This window comes from Rhinopithecus bieti, unplaced genomic scaffold, assembly GCF_001698545.2.
Source record: "Rhinopithecus bieti isolate Rb0 unplaced genomic scaffold, ASM169854v2 scaffold_21542, whole genome shotgun sequence".
NCBI lineage: Eukaryota > Metazoa > Chordata > Mammalia > Primates > Cercopithecidae > Rhinopithecus > Rhinopithecus bieti.
The window spans coordinates 1,641,042-1,658,729 of NW_016810483.1; the positions used below are offsets into that span (position 1 = coordinate 1,641,042).

General features: G+C 45.0%; 1 protein-coding gene across 4 annotated transcripts in view; it reads left to right on the top strand.

Moving 5' to 3' along the window:
* The window catches only part of EIF4E3 (eukaryotic translation initiation factor 4E family member 3), a 69,445-nt gene that overhangs the window by 18,593 nt on the left and 33,164 nt on the right, over window positions 1-17,688 (top strand). The window contains exons 1-2 of one of the 4 annotated variants that reach the window (XM_017892185.1): window positions 5,845-5,884; window positions 6,336-6,483. Coding sequence is in view for 1 of the 4 variants with exons in the window: in XM_017892182.1 (XP_017747671.1) it covers window positions 10,245-10,333 (89 nt within the window). In the remaining 3 variants the exon portion in view is untranslated. Of the gene's footprint in view, window positions 1-5,844; window positions 5,885-6,333; window positions 6,484-9,940; window positions 10,334-17,688 lie in introns of those variants that run through there. The other 3 variants (XM_017892183.1, XM_017892186.1, XM_017892182.1) reach the window with 3 other exon arrangements.

Here is a 17,688-nt window from a genome sequence, read left to right on the forward strand (position 1 = left end):
AATTTTAATTCTTCATGTTATGAGAGTGAGGCTCTGTGCCTGTGTACTCCTATATAAAATAAAGGAAATGATTGTTTTTAATGCAGATTTGAAAGAAATATAATGGATTTCAGCTACACCAATTTCTCCCCATTTAGATGAGATGAACACCTAGTTAGATGAGGAACGTCATTCCTCATATAATTTGAATACATCCTGTTTCCATGACAACTTGTACTTACCAGCTTGCCTGGTAAAAGAAGTGCTTGAATTCTTCCTTTGATAAAAGATTTGACCAAACACTGGGGCCCCAGTTTCTTAATTCCAATAATTTCGTTCCAGCCTGGGGCCAGTTTTCTTTTTAACATGGGATGATGTTGAGGATTAGAAACCAAAAAACGATTTTAGAGGTGAATTCATCTTCAAAATAAAAGGAGAGGACTCATAGGCCAAATACTAATGAGCACGAGAAATGAAGATACTTGTGCAGGTCACAGTCATGTTCTGATATCTTCCAGTTAAATTGAATCAACAGAGATGATGCAACAACTTATGAAGATGCTATTTGATTTGACAAAGAATGATTCAGTTACTCATTTCCATCCGGACGTTATAATCAGTTGGCTTGTTTTTTTCACTGCTAATTTATATCTTGCCATTATGGGTGGCTTGTGCCCTCTTACTGCTGAATTTCAATTCTAATAAGGAGTACGGTTTTATTAATGATTTTCCCTCAGAATGAAAAATAGAAAATTATTTGCATCATTAACTGTGCTTTTGCAAACTATGAAAAACACGATACTGCATTTAATTGACAAATTTATGTTTCATATGTTATAAAATATTTTAGTCCAATAAGGCAAGCAGACATGACCCTTAGGCACTTTAGGAATGATAGGGACTCATCCCAAATTTAGGATAATTCACAGTGTATTTTTGAGTGACCTGGTAGGTTTTGAAAGGACAAAAGTAACTCAGCTATCTCCAAGATAATTGTCAACCACAGTATATATTTGTGACATCAAATACTTGCATAAAGTCATCTGAGGGGTACCATGTTCATCATAGCCTTCGTGAGAGCTCGTCTTTTGTAATGATGATGTAATATGATCAATGTGTGCATATTTTTAGCCTCTGGGAATAAGATACTATCTTACCACAAACACTAAGAAAATTTTAAAGCAAATACCATAAGGTGCAACGTGCCATTATGTAGATAATATGTAACTAATAAGAATGAACAGGAAAAGACTGAAAAATTAACAGGATCTTTCTGTATTGTGAGTATGCAATTCCTGCTGATGGTAAAAGAAAAGAGATTCAGTAACTGAAGGGATCTCATTGGCCTAAACACTGCACGTGTCCTCATGTTTCCTAATGGATCATTTTGCACAGTAGTTACAGTTCTAAAAATGTCATGCAATTATGATTTTTTTTAGAAAACAAATAATGCAGCTTCATTTCAAAAATTGCTTTATTTTCCTTTAATAATTGTTCATCAGTTGATAATGGCTTCTCAAACTTCAGTGTACTTAGCTCTTAAGAAGTAAATGACTTATAAAATATTTCAGGCTATATTTTAATGAATGTTTTTAAATCACAGAAGGATTCATTATTCAGATATTTATTGAGTTTCCAGCACATGAGCAGTACTTTATAACAGTCTCTGAGGACCTCAAAGGTGAGCTCCCAACCCCTCAGGAAGCTTGGGTTAAATATGGTACAGGGAAAGATGGTACAGGTGGTCTTTTTGCAGCCTGACTCATCACGTCCTAATATTTTGCCAAGTCACCTTATATTTTCTGTATCAGGATTTCTTATGTCATAAATATGATTATTTCAGCTTAAAATAAAGCTTTGGAAAGCACAATACACTTCCTCAGAGAACTGGCTTACAAAATGTTCCCCTAAATGATCTATGAACCATAACTGAAAGCCCCAAACAATATTCTGTCCTTAAAGCAGCTTCTTAGATGTAAAGAAATGACTTGCTTGCTGTTGATTTATCCCACTAGGCTAGCTGTTATCTGCCCACAGTGGGGATTAGAGGCCTCCAGGATGGTTGCTGAAATCCTGTGGAACAGGCAGTGCTCCAGGACCTGCTCCTTGCGTATCTACCATGCGCACATTCAAGCGTACGTTTTTGGACTTTCCTCTGATCACTCGCCTCTCTACTGCTCATTGTTTCCCCTCTTAAAAATTGCTGAAGACAAATTTCAGGCCTGCCAGTTCACCCCTTCAGTACAGTTTCTGATGTAAGCCATCTTTGTATCTCTGATTGATTGGCTGGCCAGTAATGTTCAGAACAACTCTTTGATAAGAAGCCAGTGATTGACAGTGTTCATTACAGGGTTGCACATGATAGCCACAATCATTGGTAATAATCTAAGTGCCCAACAGGAGGAGTTGTTTATACGAATCATTATTCCTCCAATCAGCGGAATTCTGTGTGACTACAACAAAGGTCCTTTAATCAGAGCTCTTAGACTGGCCACAAATCCTATATATTGGAAATCATTGGGACTTTTTTTTAAATCAGGGAAGAGCTTGGTTACTTCCCAGTGCTCTTTTTGCCAGGATAAGGGATTTCCACCTGGGAAAGTAGTTTGGGCACTGCCCAGCTGTATCTCTGGGACTCTGTGAATCTCCTGTCCCTATCTGGAGTGTGTTTGGTGACTTATTTCCTGTGAGGGGACTTGGCCTGGCCCTTAAAGGATGGTTAGACAATTTAGATGGTCAGAGGAGAGAAGAAAGGTCTAAGGCAAAAGTGTGAAGATATGAGTACATACGGTGTGTTTACCAAGTGGGGAGTAAGACCATCATTGATTCAGTACAGCTGGATCTCCCGTGTGCCAGACACTGTGCTAGGAACCCAGAAGACAGTGGTGGAGGGGGTGGGCCCAGGCCTGTCTTCGGGAGCTCATGTTGTGGCAGAGCTGAAAATGCACCAAGAAATAGGGACAAATCTGTTTGGAATATATATATTTCCATGTATAGCTGTATCTCCAAATATATAGATTTAACATATATATTCCAAGTATATGTAAATATAGTGTATAATTATATCTCTCTAAATATATTTGGAAATATACTTGCAAATGCATTTGGAAAAGGGGGTCAAGGTGTAGACGATTTCAAAGGCTAGATTCCAGATTTCAGACCTCAGCCTGTGAGAAACAGGCAGCACTTTAGGGCTTTTGAACAAAGAAATAACAGGACAAAAGTGCTTTTTAGGAAGACCAACATGCTGTCCATAAGAAAGATACATTGGCAGGGAGAAAGACAAGAAATTAGGAGACAAAGTCACAGACTCTTCCTTTCATCCAATATCTGCTCTATACCCAGTTTGTTTCCTTAATAGATGTTGCTGGTGTGCCAGCCTTGGACAGGCCCTGCACTAGGCACTGGGTGGACAAAGGTGGACAAGAGAGGCCTGGCGCTCTCCACTTGGGACTGGATATTCTGGTTCGGAAGATCAGCAGTAGATGTGTGCAGCTGACACATGCCCTGAAAAACATAATGTGGAAGGGAAGAAGACCTGCTTTAGAGTGGAGGCCTAAGGCAGGAGAAGGAGTCAGCCATGCCAAGCAGAGGGACTAGCAGTTCAGGAGAAAGAACAGCATGTGCAGATGCCCTGTGGCCACAGAGAAGCTTTGAGGCAGGGGGAATGCTCAGCCATGGGTTTGGAAAGGCAGGAAGGATCCAGAAGATGCCGAGTACTGTGGGCCACCAGAAAGTCTGGGTTTTTTTCTGAGAGCAGGCAGAAGCAAACCAGTGTTTGAGGGCTGTTGTTCAGGCTGCTGTCTGGCAGGAGATGAAAGGGTTGGGTGTTAGAAGCAGGGAGACCCGTTAGAAGGTTGTTGCAGTCCTCCAGACCATGCTTGGCTGACTCAGGAGTAAGGACTGGGAGTGGCTGGCACCAGTGGGAATAAAGAAGGAAGAGCAGGCTGGGCACAGTGGCTCACGTCTGTAATTCCACCACTTCGGGAGGCTGATGTGGGAGGATCACTTGAGGCCAGGAGTTCAAGACCAGCCTGAACAACATGGTGAAACTCTGTCTCTACAAAAAAATTTAAAATTAGCAGGGCATGGTGGCATGTGCCTGTAGCTACTGGGGAAGCCGAGATGGGAGGATTGCTTGAGCCTGGGAGGTCGAGGCTGCAGTGAGCCAAGATTGTGCCACTCCACTCCAGCCTGGGCAACAGAGCAAGACTCTATCTCAAAAAAATAACAATAATGATAATAGAGAACAAGAAAAGAAGAAAGAAGACCAACACATGGAGTGCAGGCAGATCAGGACGAGAGAACTCAATGTCTGATAGGTGGATGGATGTGGAGAGTGGCACAACCAAACCTCAAGGCCACATTTTCCAGGCTTAGTGACCACATGGACCTCAGTGTCCTCACTGCAAATGCTTAACACATGCCATTTCCTTTACTCCTTTCTCTTCCATTAGCAGCTCTGAACAAGAGAGGCTTGGCCTGGCCCCTAAAAGGCCTTCAGAGGTCGTTTGGAATCTAGGGATTAATAACACTAGTTGAGCTTTTTCTATGTGCAACTTGCAAGGTGCTTTATAGACAATGTTTTCTTATACATGGCTCAGAGCAGTCCCTTGAGGGCGCTCTTGTTATCTCTGTACCCCAGATGAGGAATCTGGAGCTCAGCAAGGTTAATAACTTCCCAGAGTCATAGGGTTTACCCATGGCAGGATCTTGGTTAGAGCAGGGATCAGTCTCACTCTGAAGCAATCACTCTTAAACCACACCACAGCCTCCCCTGACCCGTGAGTATCCCAGAATAGTTTCAAGTCTCCCCTACCTCTCCAAACCGTTGCTCTAGGACTGACCAGCTGCAACACACCTTTGTTGGAAGCTTCAGTCAGGGCCTGTGCCCCAGGCCAGACCCTTCCTGTGCCCTGTACCTACAGGAACTGAAGACTGCCATCTAGTGGTCATTGCCTTCCTTTTTCTTTTGCTGTTAAAAGAAAGGAAAACGGAGTTCCCACATAAAAGACAGGCCTGCATATTTATAGTATCACACCCTGTAAACAGGAAACTTCTCAGTCTTAGAGAAGGAGCCCAGCAACATAAACAGCATATTGCCAATGAGTTCCCTCATCCATTCAACAAACACTTAAATACACACACACACACACACACACACACACACACACACACACACACACATTCTATTGGAATGTAGGCTCCCTGAGACAGGAATTTCTTTTGTCTGTATTGCTAATGAACCTGGAGAGCTTAGAGCACTGGCATTTGCATAGCAGACATGCAACAAATATTTATTGAGTGTGGAATGAATGAATGCCTGACATTTAGTGTATCTTTACTATATACCAGACACTTGACATGTACATTTTCTCATTTAGTCCTAATGATAAGAGATAGAGACCATTAGCATGTCCAGTCCTCAGATGTGGAGACTGAGGCACAGAGAGGATAGGAAGCTTGCCAGGTTTAGGGAGAACTAGCTTTGACCCAGGTTTTCTGACATTAGACACCGTGTGTTCCCTCCTTTCGAGGGAACCACTGGCCAGTTCCCTCCCGTGTTCTGCCTTTATTGAGTGGAAGGCTCCCTTCCCAAAGTGTTGAGACAGAGGCCATCAATGGAGGGAATGTCACTAGCTAACTCTGGCTGTGTGACTTCTAGTGTCCCTGAACCTCAGGTTCCTCGTTGAGTAAAGGAGGAGACTGAGTTAGGACCCCTGCCTTCCCTTCCAGCGTCATCATTCTGCTGTTCCTGTGACTCCCAGGGAGCGGATGTGAGTGGAAGAGAGAGGACCACTTGTTGCTAGGCAACCAGCACCCACCTCACCCATGTTGCCATGGTGATGATGAAAGTTGGGCTGATGGGATTACCAGCTCCTGCTAATTGCATATGAGCGCTCAGGTTTCTGTCTCTTTCTTTCCTGCTTCCTTGCTCTGACTTTCTCATTTTTCTAGGAACTGTAGAGAGATTTCCCCCTCTCCTCCATCTGCAGCCTCCCTGAGGCAGCCTTAGTGCAATGGAAAGCAACTGGGAATGGAGCCTGTCTGTGTGTCTGAATAGCTGTGTGACCTTGGGCAGGTTACCCAGCTTCTCTGGGCCTTTCTTTTCTCATTTGGAAAATGAAGGTGTTGGAACAGTGATCCCTGTTCTAAGGTTCTTCCCGGCTCTCAAATCCTTTGATGCCTAGGGAGCATGTCAGGGGAGCAGACCACACTGTTACTAGGCAACCAGCAGGCACCCTGCCCAAGTTGCCTTGGTGACTGGATGCTGGAGGGGAGGGGAGTAGCTGCTGCAGCTAATTGCTTAATTATTTATGAGTGCCTCAAGTCCTTCTTGTTGTTTTCATTGCTAGGGCCTGTGGGGTCACCTTCTCTTCCTCTCTTCTGCCACCCCAAGTCGTCTGTGTTGCGTGTCATGCAGTGGGAGAGCACCTTGGTCCGGACCTCAAGCTACCCACGTTCTAGTCCTGCCTCTGTCATTTCCTAGAGCTGTGGCCTCGGGTAAGTCACCTCACCTCTCTGGGCCTCAGTTTCCTCATTTGTAAAGTGATGGGTTTGCTTAGATGATCGCTGAATCCCCTTTCTACCTTGAAATTCTAGTTTCTGCCGTCCAGTTCTCAGATGAGAGAAATTTCCCCAATTTATTATCTTCTAAGAATGATTCTGAAGAGCAATAAAAATAATTAAGTCTCTTACATATTTCAAACAGGAAGGGAATGAAAATTGTGCCCATTGTTCCCTCCTTAGCCATTTTGTATTATCTCTTTTATTAATCTTAAGGTCATTTAAATTTTACCTATTCATATATACCACCTACTTCCAAAATAAATTTGAGGGATTCAGTGTAAGGTGCATATATGCTATTAGGTCTTTAAAATAGAAATAGGAATAAATATAAAAATAGTGATGCTTCTTCATTGGCTAATATTTTATTAGGTGGTGTGATTGAGCACCAAATGTAATTATGAGCGGCCTGGAAGCCAAAGCAAAAAGAGAGAAAGGTATATAATTGCCATTCAGTAAAGAAAAACTGCCAGACTGTTCCTAGTTCTAAATTCTGGAGGGAATTTTTTCATGTGGTACACATTCCTTTTACAGAAACAGCAGATAAAAATTCTTGACTAGCCCTTTTTTTGCTGAGGATATTGTTAAAGGACATAAGGAAGGAGCTAAACTTGACAGTTTGACTAGTTTTAATCATTAGAAAGCAAAACTTCCTCTCTACCCATGCCTTGGAATTTTATATAGATATGTGTCACTTTGTAAATATAAATTTTCAGAATCAACCATTATTTATAAATCAGCTATATATAAATTCATGTAACCACTTTGCAAAGCAATTTGGCAATGTGTATCAAATTTTTAAATGCAGCCAACAATTCTTCTCCAAACTTATTCTGAGATTAGCTTGTGCAGATGAAGAAAGACATAAATATAAAAATACTTATGGTAAGATTATTTATATAAGAAAATGTCTAGAAACCACATAAATGTTGGAGGCTAGTGAATTAAATTATATTCTTTACAATGAATTACTTTGCAGCCCTTAAGATAAAGTAGATCTATATGTTTTGATATGGAAAAATCTTCAAGGATATAATGTTAAGTAAAATAAGGTGCAGCATTGGTATTGAATGCTTCTATTTCAGTTATAAAAAATACAGATTTATAACTTAATGAATCTAGATATATGCTTGCATGAGCATACTTGCATTTTTCTGGAAGGAAACTGTTGCCAGTGGTTTCCTCTGGGAATGAAGATTGATAGTCTCGGGAGGGAGGGAGACATACTAGACACAGCTTGTTTTTACTATGTGGACTTGTTAGTGTTCCTTGTAGAGAGGCAGGAGAGTCTGGCAGTTGAAAGTCTAGACTCTGGAGTGGGAATACCTATGTTCAAATCCCAGCTCTCCCACTTACTAGCTCTGTGACCTTGGGGTTATCTTAATCTTATCTCTGTTCCTCATCTGCAAAATGGGTTAATAGTATCTTCCTCATTGGCTTATTGTAAGGATTAAATGAGTTCTTAAGGGTAAAGTGCTCAGAGCAGTTTAAACAATGCCATTTCCACCCTTCTTGGAAAAATGAAAGGAGATATTAAGCAACAAGATAAATGCATCTAACCAAAAGCACTCTCCTCCGTTTTAGTGTTGGACAGATTTTATAAACTCTGTCATTGCTTCCAACATTGTATGTTGTATAGAAGCTAAATTTAAAGCAGGGGTCACAAAGCAGCAGTCTTGTTTTTTTTATTGTCACTTTATGTGATCTTAATTGCCTTTTAGGGAGGGCATCTACTCTGGGATTCATGACAGTCTATTATGATGCTGTGAAGCCCCTGAACTCATCTTGTTTTGTAGCTCTTCCATCCCAGCGAATGCTCAAGGCATGAACAGAACACATGCTAGGCCAGGTAGAAAGTCAGTGAGGAGATGGAACCCCGCGGCCTTCACTGTTCAAGGCCAGAGAGGAACTATCTAGAAATTCAAGTGTAAAGAGGATGTCCGTGCTGGTTGCGACATGTGTGTTCACATGCCTCATGCCTTTGCTTTCCTTTTGAAAAAGAAAGTGACAGAGACCTGGGGAGAGGCAGTGTTAGGAGGGTCCCTCCTACTTTGGGCTCAGGAATCTCACCGCCTAAGGGATTTCCTGAGTGCTCAGAGGTACAGGAAGCAGAGCGCTGTGTTCAGAGCTGCCCACTTTCCTCCTCCCCACTCGCAGGTGCTTTAGGGCAGATCTGGATACTTCGGCTGATTTTGGGAAATGTTCTCTGAAGTTAGCCACACGTTAAGCCGGCTTAAGGCCCTCACTGTGGTCACATGGTAGCTCCAGAGGTTGGGATGGGGGCACTGGCCCCTTCAAATCAGCGGAGTTCGGAAGTATGCTCTCACTAAAAGGAATGCAAAGCCCACCTGCTCCAGCCTCATGCCCCAGTCAATGGTTCTCCTGTTCGTTCTTCTGTCTCGCCCTTTGTTCTGTACTCGCGGGCACTGGAATCTCTTTATCCATTTGGCCATCGGTTCCCCTCTCCATCTATCTGTCACACCCAACTGTGCTTCCATCTGCCCTCCATCTCTCCTTCCCTCCTCCCGCCATCTGCCAGCCTTCCCTCCATCCTTCTGACTGCTGGTATGTCTGTCCATCCCTCCTTCCCTTGCACCACGTGGGTCTGGGGCTCCATCCCCTGGCCCATCCATCCCTCCATCCGTCTCTAGCCTGCCGCTCCATCCCGCTGCCCTTTGGCATGGCTGCAGAGCCCGCCTGCAGACCGTTCCCAGGTCCCTCTCACCCCCGTGGGCCCACTAGTCCGTCCCTGGCCGCCACTCCAGGCTGGACCGTCGGTCCCCCACGCGGGGCCCGCGCCTGTGCAGGATCGGCCCCCCATCCCTTCGTGGGCCTGTCTTTGTTCGGCGGCCCTGGCCCGGCCGTGCCTCCCACGGCCCCTCCGCGCTGCTCCCAGGCCCTGAAGGCGGCGCGGCTGGCGGCAGGCAGCGGGCCCGGGGCGGGGGCGGGGCGGGGCGGGGCGCCGCGGGGCGGGGCGGGGCGGGGGCCGGGGGTGACTCAGCCGCGCTCGCCCGCGCCGGTCGCCGCGTCGCCGGCCTCGGCCAGCGGGGCGGAAATTGGCGTGCCCCCGGCCGCCGCGGCCCCCCTGCCGGCCCGGGAGCCGCAGGGGTCCGCGCTAGCTGCCGCCGGCCGCGCCCCGAGCCGCCGCTCGGCCCTGCAGCAGCTGTCGGCGCCTGCACCCGAGCGGGCGCGCGTCGCCTGCCTCGCCTGCGACCTTCTGGCTCGACAGGTCGAGGCGGCCCTGGGGCTGGCTGCGCACGCCCCGACCCGGGTCCTGCTGCTACGCCGCTTTGTCTCGGCGCGCCCCCTCTGCCCGGCGCCCGCTCGCTGCGGCCAGCAGATCCCGGCCCGCCGCGCGTCCGCCTGCGCGCCCCGGTACTCGGCCCCCGCCGGTCAAGCCAGTTTCGGGCCGCGCCGGGCGGCTGTTGGGCGGCCTCGCCTCCGGGCCGGGGGAGGACAGCGCAGCCCGAAAAGTTTCGGCAACACTTTCTACCCCTTGTTCGCTTCCGAGCGGAACGCGGCGTGCTGGCCGGGCCGTGGGAGAGGGTGGGCGAGCTGGGTGGGGGTGGCTGCGTCCCCACTGCAGGGAGAGGGGTGTCCTGCTTACCCCGCGGGGCGCCTGAGAGCTCAGGACACGACCTCAGCTGTGACAGCGCTCGGAAAAGTTGCCCATCCCTTGGGAGGTGTGCGGTGGTGCAATGATTACTGCACGTCGGCCGCCCCCACCCCGTGTCCAGCCGCTGCTGCCGTGGACTCCTCTTCCAGTTCTTCCTCATCCACTGGGCAGGTATTTCCTGAACACCTACGGTGGAGCCACACACTTGCTATGTGGTGGAGATTCAGTAATGAACTGCAGCTCACCTTGTCAGGAAGGGGGTGGATTTTGGCTTTCTCAGGGTACAACCCAGGTGCCATCTTTTCAGAAAGGCCCCCTGACTACCATATCTAAAATAGAAACCTTGCTCCATCGTTTTGTATTCTCCTGCCTTTCCTTCTTTTTCTTCCTAATGCTTAATGCAGCCGGATTCTATTATATATGAATTTGTTTACTTTCCGTCTGTCTCCCCAGCTCCTCAACACCTCCCTCAGTTAAGGATAAAAGAGCAGTGGCTTTTTGTGTTTGGACATTTTGGACCTAGAACTGTGCCTGGTCTCTAGTAAGAATACCAGAAATTGTTGATGAATGAATACACGAATGAATGCAAAGCTCCTTCTTAGTGTCTGCCCTGCAGTGGGTGCCCAATGATGACACCTCAAGGTTGTCCCAAGAGCATTTGGAAATTTTGATGAAACCGTGTCTGCTCTGGCTAAGTGTTAGGAAGAAATGTGTGACAGTGTTCTGAGAAGTTTGCTTGGTACACACAAACCTGGTTTTAAAAGGCTTTGCGTAAAATGATTGCAAGATTTTTTTTAAAAAGTGATATCTTTTTTTGGTGAAGACAAGCTCTTGTTTCCTTTTGGGTTCTTATAGCACCCGTCTATAAGAATTGTCACTTGCTGCCATTTTCTTTGCCGGAGACCCAAAAAAGTTGGGGGTGGGGGAGGTGGAGTGAGTCTTTCAAAACATTTTCACTTTCATTATGGGATGTGAAGAGAGCGTTATACTGTCATAACAAGAGTGCTTTTGGCAGACCTTAGCAGAATGAAATCATGTGTCTGTTTTCATAGGTGTGCTGCAGCTGTGCTATTGTTACCTGGTATCTGTTTTCAAGGTGTTAAACCTGGACCTGTGGTCTAAATTGTGAATACTGCACACTGGTGGAAACAGTATCAAGAGAGTTTCTTTTTAAACAGGTCTAAAATTAGTTTACGTTTAGGAACAACACTTTCAAGGACTCGTCTAAAATGTCAATACTACAGATAACACAATCTTTTAAGACTAGTAGTTTAAGATTATAGTAACTTTAATGAAGACACAAACTATATCTTACTATTGATTTACACATTTTTGTTCTCTGAAGGTCGATCATCAAATGAAATACATTATTGCCACAGTGTCCAGATCTTTAATAGAAATGGCTGTTAATTTAGAAATTATAATGAGTTCCAATATTGTACATATGAATTCATTTTGCCCGATCAATCATCTCATAATTTTATTGAACTTTTCTACTTCTCTGGGAATCCATTACCTTTATATAAGGTGCCCCTCTCCCCCTTGAGGTTATGAACACATTGTGTTCTAGAAGTTCATTAGTGACTTTTCCCCCCAGTTAAGCAACATTCTAGAGACTGGTGAGGTTGTCAGGAAAGCCCTCCAAGGCAGCCTTCCCTGCAGCATAGCCAATGTCCAGCTGGCAAGATGACATCCGTTTTTGAGTTCCATAGCATGCAAAGGCCTCTTGCTACTTAAAACTCTCCTTTGGCGTCCTACCTCCTGGCCTGTCCTACCTTCCAGCCTACTGTGTGCTGATGAGCAAGCCACCTAGCTGCGCCAAGCCTCACTTTCATAGTAAAATGGGATAGTCATAGGCTATATCTCACAGGGTGGTTCTGAGGATTAAATGAGAGACATGATGTACAACACCTAACAGGTGCCAGCTGGTATAAGGAGCTTCCTAAGTGTAAACTACTAATACTGCCATTACCATGCTCCCCAGCTACCAACCCCTCCCCATTCCCACACCCCAACAAACAGTCTCTGGAGCAGCTTGTGTGAATTCCATGTTGGGAAGCCGGAAACCTAAAGTCATTCCCCCCACTGGATGAGTTGGAAAACTACTCAGTAAAGTTATTAGTATTTTTAATAGTCAACTCCAATAAGTCCTTATTTGGTTAAAAAATTAGACTGTATGGCTAAGGATTTCAGCATTTGAGGGAGGTAATTTTAGATTGGGGGTACAGGCTGAAGAATTTTTCTCCCCTTTTCTGGATATTTAAAACTATCCTGTCTTGATTCTTGGAAGCCACTCTGGGTTATATGTCTCTAACTACTTCCTTTTGATCTTATGGTGACCCCCTTCCCTCTGAGTTTTTTCCCACAAGACTCAGGCCTCAGGCCTCTTCTTTGCGCCATTTACACCAGGGGTCTCATCCAGTCACAGTGCTTTCACGTCCACCTGAATTTTGGTGGCTCCCAAAACCTTACACTCTTAGATCCAGTGCTCCTTCCCCTTTGTTTCCATGGATGTTCAATGTAATACACAACTAGACTCAACGTGTACTGAACTACCTCCTCAACTGCCTTCCCAAACTTGCTTCCTTCTGTCTGTATCTCAGATAAGAGCAGTTAAGAGCAAGTCTATCCTTCCAGTTGCCCAGCCCCAAAATCTTGGAGTCATCTGTAACCACCTCCCACCCCTGTCCCCAGAGCAAAAGCCAAAGGGCTTACAGTAACCCATAAAGCTTTGCAGCTCTTCCTGCCCCACCCAGGACCCTTTTCTCCCTTGTCACTCTCCCGTCTGCCATGCCCTTCTGCTCACCGGTCCCCTTGCTCTTTCACCATCATCCCAAGCAGGGACCTTAGCCACTGACGCCCCCTACTGCATAGAGTGCTCTCGCCTCCATCAGTGCTTGCCCTGCTCTTTGCTGTCCTTCAGACTTCTGCTCATGTCACCTTCTCAGACCTTCTGTATTAGTCCGTTCTCACACTGCTACGAAGAGTTACCCAAGACTTGGTAACTTATAAAGGAAAGGGGTTTAGTTGACTCACTGTTCCACATTGCTGTGGATGCCTCAGGAAACTTACAATCATGGTAGAAGCCAAAGGAGAAGCAGGCACCTTCTTCACAGGGCAGCAGGACCAATTGAGTGCAAGCAGGGGACATGCCAGAAGCTTATAAAGTCATCACATCTTATGAGACTCACTCACTATTATGAAAACAGTGTGGGGGAAGCCACCCCTATGATCCAGTTACCTCCACCTGGTCCTGCCCTTGACATATATGGGGATTATGGAGATCACAATTCAAGATGAGATTTTGGGTGGAGACACAGCCAAACCATCTTATGTTCCCTGACCACTGTTATGAAATGGCACAAGCGACCTGACACACACACCCCGAGCCCCTGACCCTGTTTTATTTTCTCCATAGCATTACCACCATTGGCTTGTCTTCTCCCACTAGGATGTAAACTTCATGAGGGCAGAGTTTTCGTCCCGGATGCCTTGTCCTTAGCTCCTGGGTTGGAGCCTAGCACAAGTCAGCCTGCACTGAATACCCTGAACAGAGTGCTGTTGAATTCTACCCGCAGTGACTTCACCTTCTCCTATGGTGGCTCCATTACTCTGCTAATCATTTGCAAGTCTCCATCTCCAGCCTTCAGCTCTCTTCTGAGTTCTGGACACATATCTGAAAGCTAAGGAAGTCCACAGGCACTTTAAATGCAGTACTGATTCTTCAGTGACTGAGCCGATTTCTCTCCATTCTCTTTCTTTTCTGCTGACCACGTGTTGGTTAACCATCCCACCATTCAGTTTTCAGAATTTTCAGAATTTCCATTTGATCCTTGAGTCTTCTTTTTCTCAAGCACCCTACTCCATCCAGTTGTGTATCGCATACTGTTAATTCCCCTGGGAAAACTTGCTCCAAGTCTAAGCCATTTTCCCCTCTCCATGCCCTCTCTCTGCAGGTTCTGGTTGTGTCTAGTTCCAGTTACCTCCTAGCCGGCTCTTAGCTTCCTGCCTGCTCCCAAGCTCTGCCCCTCTCCAGGCATCCCCCACTTGGGCTGGCATGGTTAGCCTTCTAAACATACACCTTGTCTTATTCCAAAACTCCTTCGACCCGTTCCTCTGCCATAGCAGCGGATTTTTACTTTATGTCTCTTACCACCTAAGAGGGCCTCTGTTGTGAGGTTATGTGATCCAGACAGTAGGGATTCTGGATCTCCACCACCACTTCTACCAGAGCAGCTTTGAGAGGTGGTGGTGTGGTGGTTTGTTTGTTTTTAGAAGTGGGCCCCCTTAGGCTGGATGTGGTAGTTCATCCGTGCAATCGCAGCACTGTAGGAGGCTGAGGAGGGAGGATCTCCTGAGGCCAGGAGTTTGAGACCAGCCTAGGCAACACAGAGTTTGAGACCAGCCTAGGCACCAAAGAGACAAGCAATACCTTGTCTCTATTATAAAAAAAAAATGAGCCAGGCATGGTGGCAAGAACCTGTAGTCCCAGCTACTTGGGAGGCTGAGGCTGGAGGATCCTTTGAGCCTAGGCGTTTGCTTGAGCCTGAATTCGAGGATTTGGTGAACTATGATCACACCACTACACTCCAGCCTAGTTGACAGAGACCTGACCTTTACAAATACATACATATGTACATACATATATATATAAAAGACCCCTTTAGTTTCAGTAAAAGATTCCCTACCTTTTTTTTTTTAAGGAAAACTGTGGACTTACAGATTATGGTATACATTCATATATTGCTTTTTTTAAGTGGAACCCACCTCTTAAAATATAATATATGAATATATGTATAAATATATATAAATGTGTATATATATGTAAATGTGTGTGTGTGTATATATATATACACGTAGTATATATATATATACACGTATATACTATATATATACAGCGAATAATATATATATACACTGTATATATATATATACATGATCGTACTAATAGTATTCACGTATATATATTATCTATACGTGTATATTATATAGATATACACACACAGTATATATATAAATAATATATGATATATGTAATGTATTTTTTTCCTTCTCTTTCTTCATTTGTTTTTTTTTTTTTTGAGATAGGCTCTCTCTGTTCCCGAGGTTGGAGTGCAGTGGTGCAAGTATGGCTTACTGTAGCTTCTATCTCCCGGGTTCAAGCAATCCCTCCACCTCAGCCTCCCAAGTAGCTGGGACAACAGGCATGTGCCACTACACCCAGCTAATTTTTGTATTTTTTGTAGAGACAGGATCTCACTCTGTTGCCCAGGCTGGTCTCAAACTCTTGGGCTCACATAATTATCCTACCTCAGCCTCCCAAAGTGCTGGGATTAGAGGTGCCCTGCCCAAACCCACCTCTTCTTTAACCTTATCATCTACCACTCTTCAACTCTGCAGTACTACTCAGTCTGTTCGCTCTTCCTGGTCACATCAGACTACTGGCCCTTTCCTTGGATGGATCTAACTGCCTCATGTCTGTGACTCTGAGGAGTGCACATTACGGTACCTGGTACACAGTAGGTGCTGAGTGAGTATTTGCAGACTTTTTTTTTTTCTCATTAGAAAGGTGAGCCATCATGTACAGCTGGCACCAACTCCACCCAGTCATGGTTTAGCTCCACCAAGCCTGTGTTTCTCAAAGTATATTCCCTTATCCATCCATCAGAATCACCTGGCTGTGCTTGTTACAATACAGGCTTCCCACCCTCCCCCAGACCTACTTATTCAGACCTCTGTGGTGAAAGGTAGATTTGTAACAAATGCTGTAGATATCCAGACTTGAGAGTTACCGCTCTATGTATTGATTATATCAATTGAGTGTATTATTTACCAGTCACCGTTCCAGGTTATAAGATTGCAAACATGACTGCACCTTGGGCTTTGTCCTCACAGGAGGGATAGCTCACATGCTGAATGTTTCAGTAGTATCAATGAAGAATTCTGAGAGGTGTGGAGTTCTAGAGGGACCAAAGGGTGCAATACTTCAAAATACATTTCAATGGTGTGGTCCGTAATAACATCTGATATGGGAAGGTAGGGCCTAGCTTGATAAAAGGGACCCCAAAGTCATCCTTATTCATTGAGTTGCCTCCTGGGACTAGGTTGGGGAGGAGACTGGATGGAAGGGCCATGGCTGACAGGTAGAGAGTGGCTGGCATCTCTTCTTGTCTTTTTCCCACTCTTGCCCTCCTGAACCTGTAGGCTCTAAATGGCCCAAGATTTTATTTTTTGTGAGGGGTAAAGGTCCTCTGAGAAATCTGGCAGGGCAAGGCCCTGACGTAAGAGTACTTCCAGCCTTTCCACCTCAGGTCAGTGGTTGCTTCTTGCAGAAAGGTATGAGGGCCTTTCACATCGTCACTCAGAAAAATTTCTGGTCCTTACCTGGCACTAGCTGGTCAAAAACATTTCTGCTTTTAATATTACAGAGACCATTTACTTACTTCCAAACCCAGGGCACATGACAACAGTTTAGTGATCTGTCATGGGAATGGTTCACAGCTTGGTCTTTCTGAATTTTGTTGTAAACTCTAACACTGTTGTACTTCTCCAGCCATCCTCCACGTACTAAAAGATTAATGTATCTCAAGAAAGGAGCCCCAGTTGCTACTGTCAAAGAGCTGTAAGATAGACTAGGAATGACCATAGGAAAGCAGGGAGAAATCAAAATCAAATAAACGTGCAGAAACAAAACCTTTAAACGATGTAGATATTTTCAGTAAATGCATTATTAACTGTCAGTAATAGGGCTTGGGCCATTTTTGTATGCGACTCTTGATCAGACAGGAAGCTGGTGTAGCCACAAGCCACAGATCTATCTAAAAGTGATTAAAATGAAATCATCTTTAATGGGGGTGAATGGCATACAAGGGGCATACTTAATCATGTAACTGGGCTGTGCAAATTTTCCCTCTGACAGCTGAGCCCGATGTTGTAAATCCAACAGGAAGACCAGCATTTAGAAGTTATACCTCTGCCTTTAAAGTCTTCCCCTTTAAGGTGGGTTCTCTTGGCTGAAACAAAATGATCTCTCACGTAAGATGAAATATGGTCATCATTGGTTTTTTCAGCAAACATTTGTTGTGTGCCTGTGTATTGGGCATGTGTATCCAATAATTGGATATACTGTACCACATACTGTTTCAGACATCTTTTCCCACTTTAACTTGTTAATATGAACTACAATTTACTCATTTGTGTTAAGCACTGGACTGGATACTGTACATAATTATCCACAAAATTTTCACATTATTGAAGTAGGATATATCAGCAACATTTTACAGATGAGAAAAATGAGGCCCAGAGAAGTAACTTGCCTGAGGTCACACAGCAATATAGAACAGAAACAGGATTTGAATTAGGGCTGTATGACTCCAAGCCCTGGTGTCCCTAACCCCACTGCACACTGCTTTCCTATGAACATGAACACAGATGGGATACAATTCTCTCATATCCTAAACTATCGGAGCTGGACAGGACTTAAGAGGTTATCTGGCTATACCTCCTAATTTTACAAATAAGGAAAC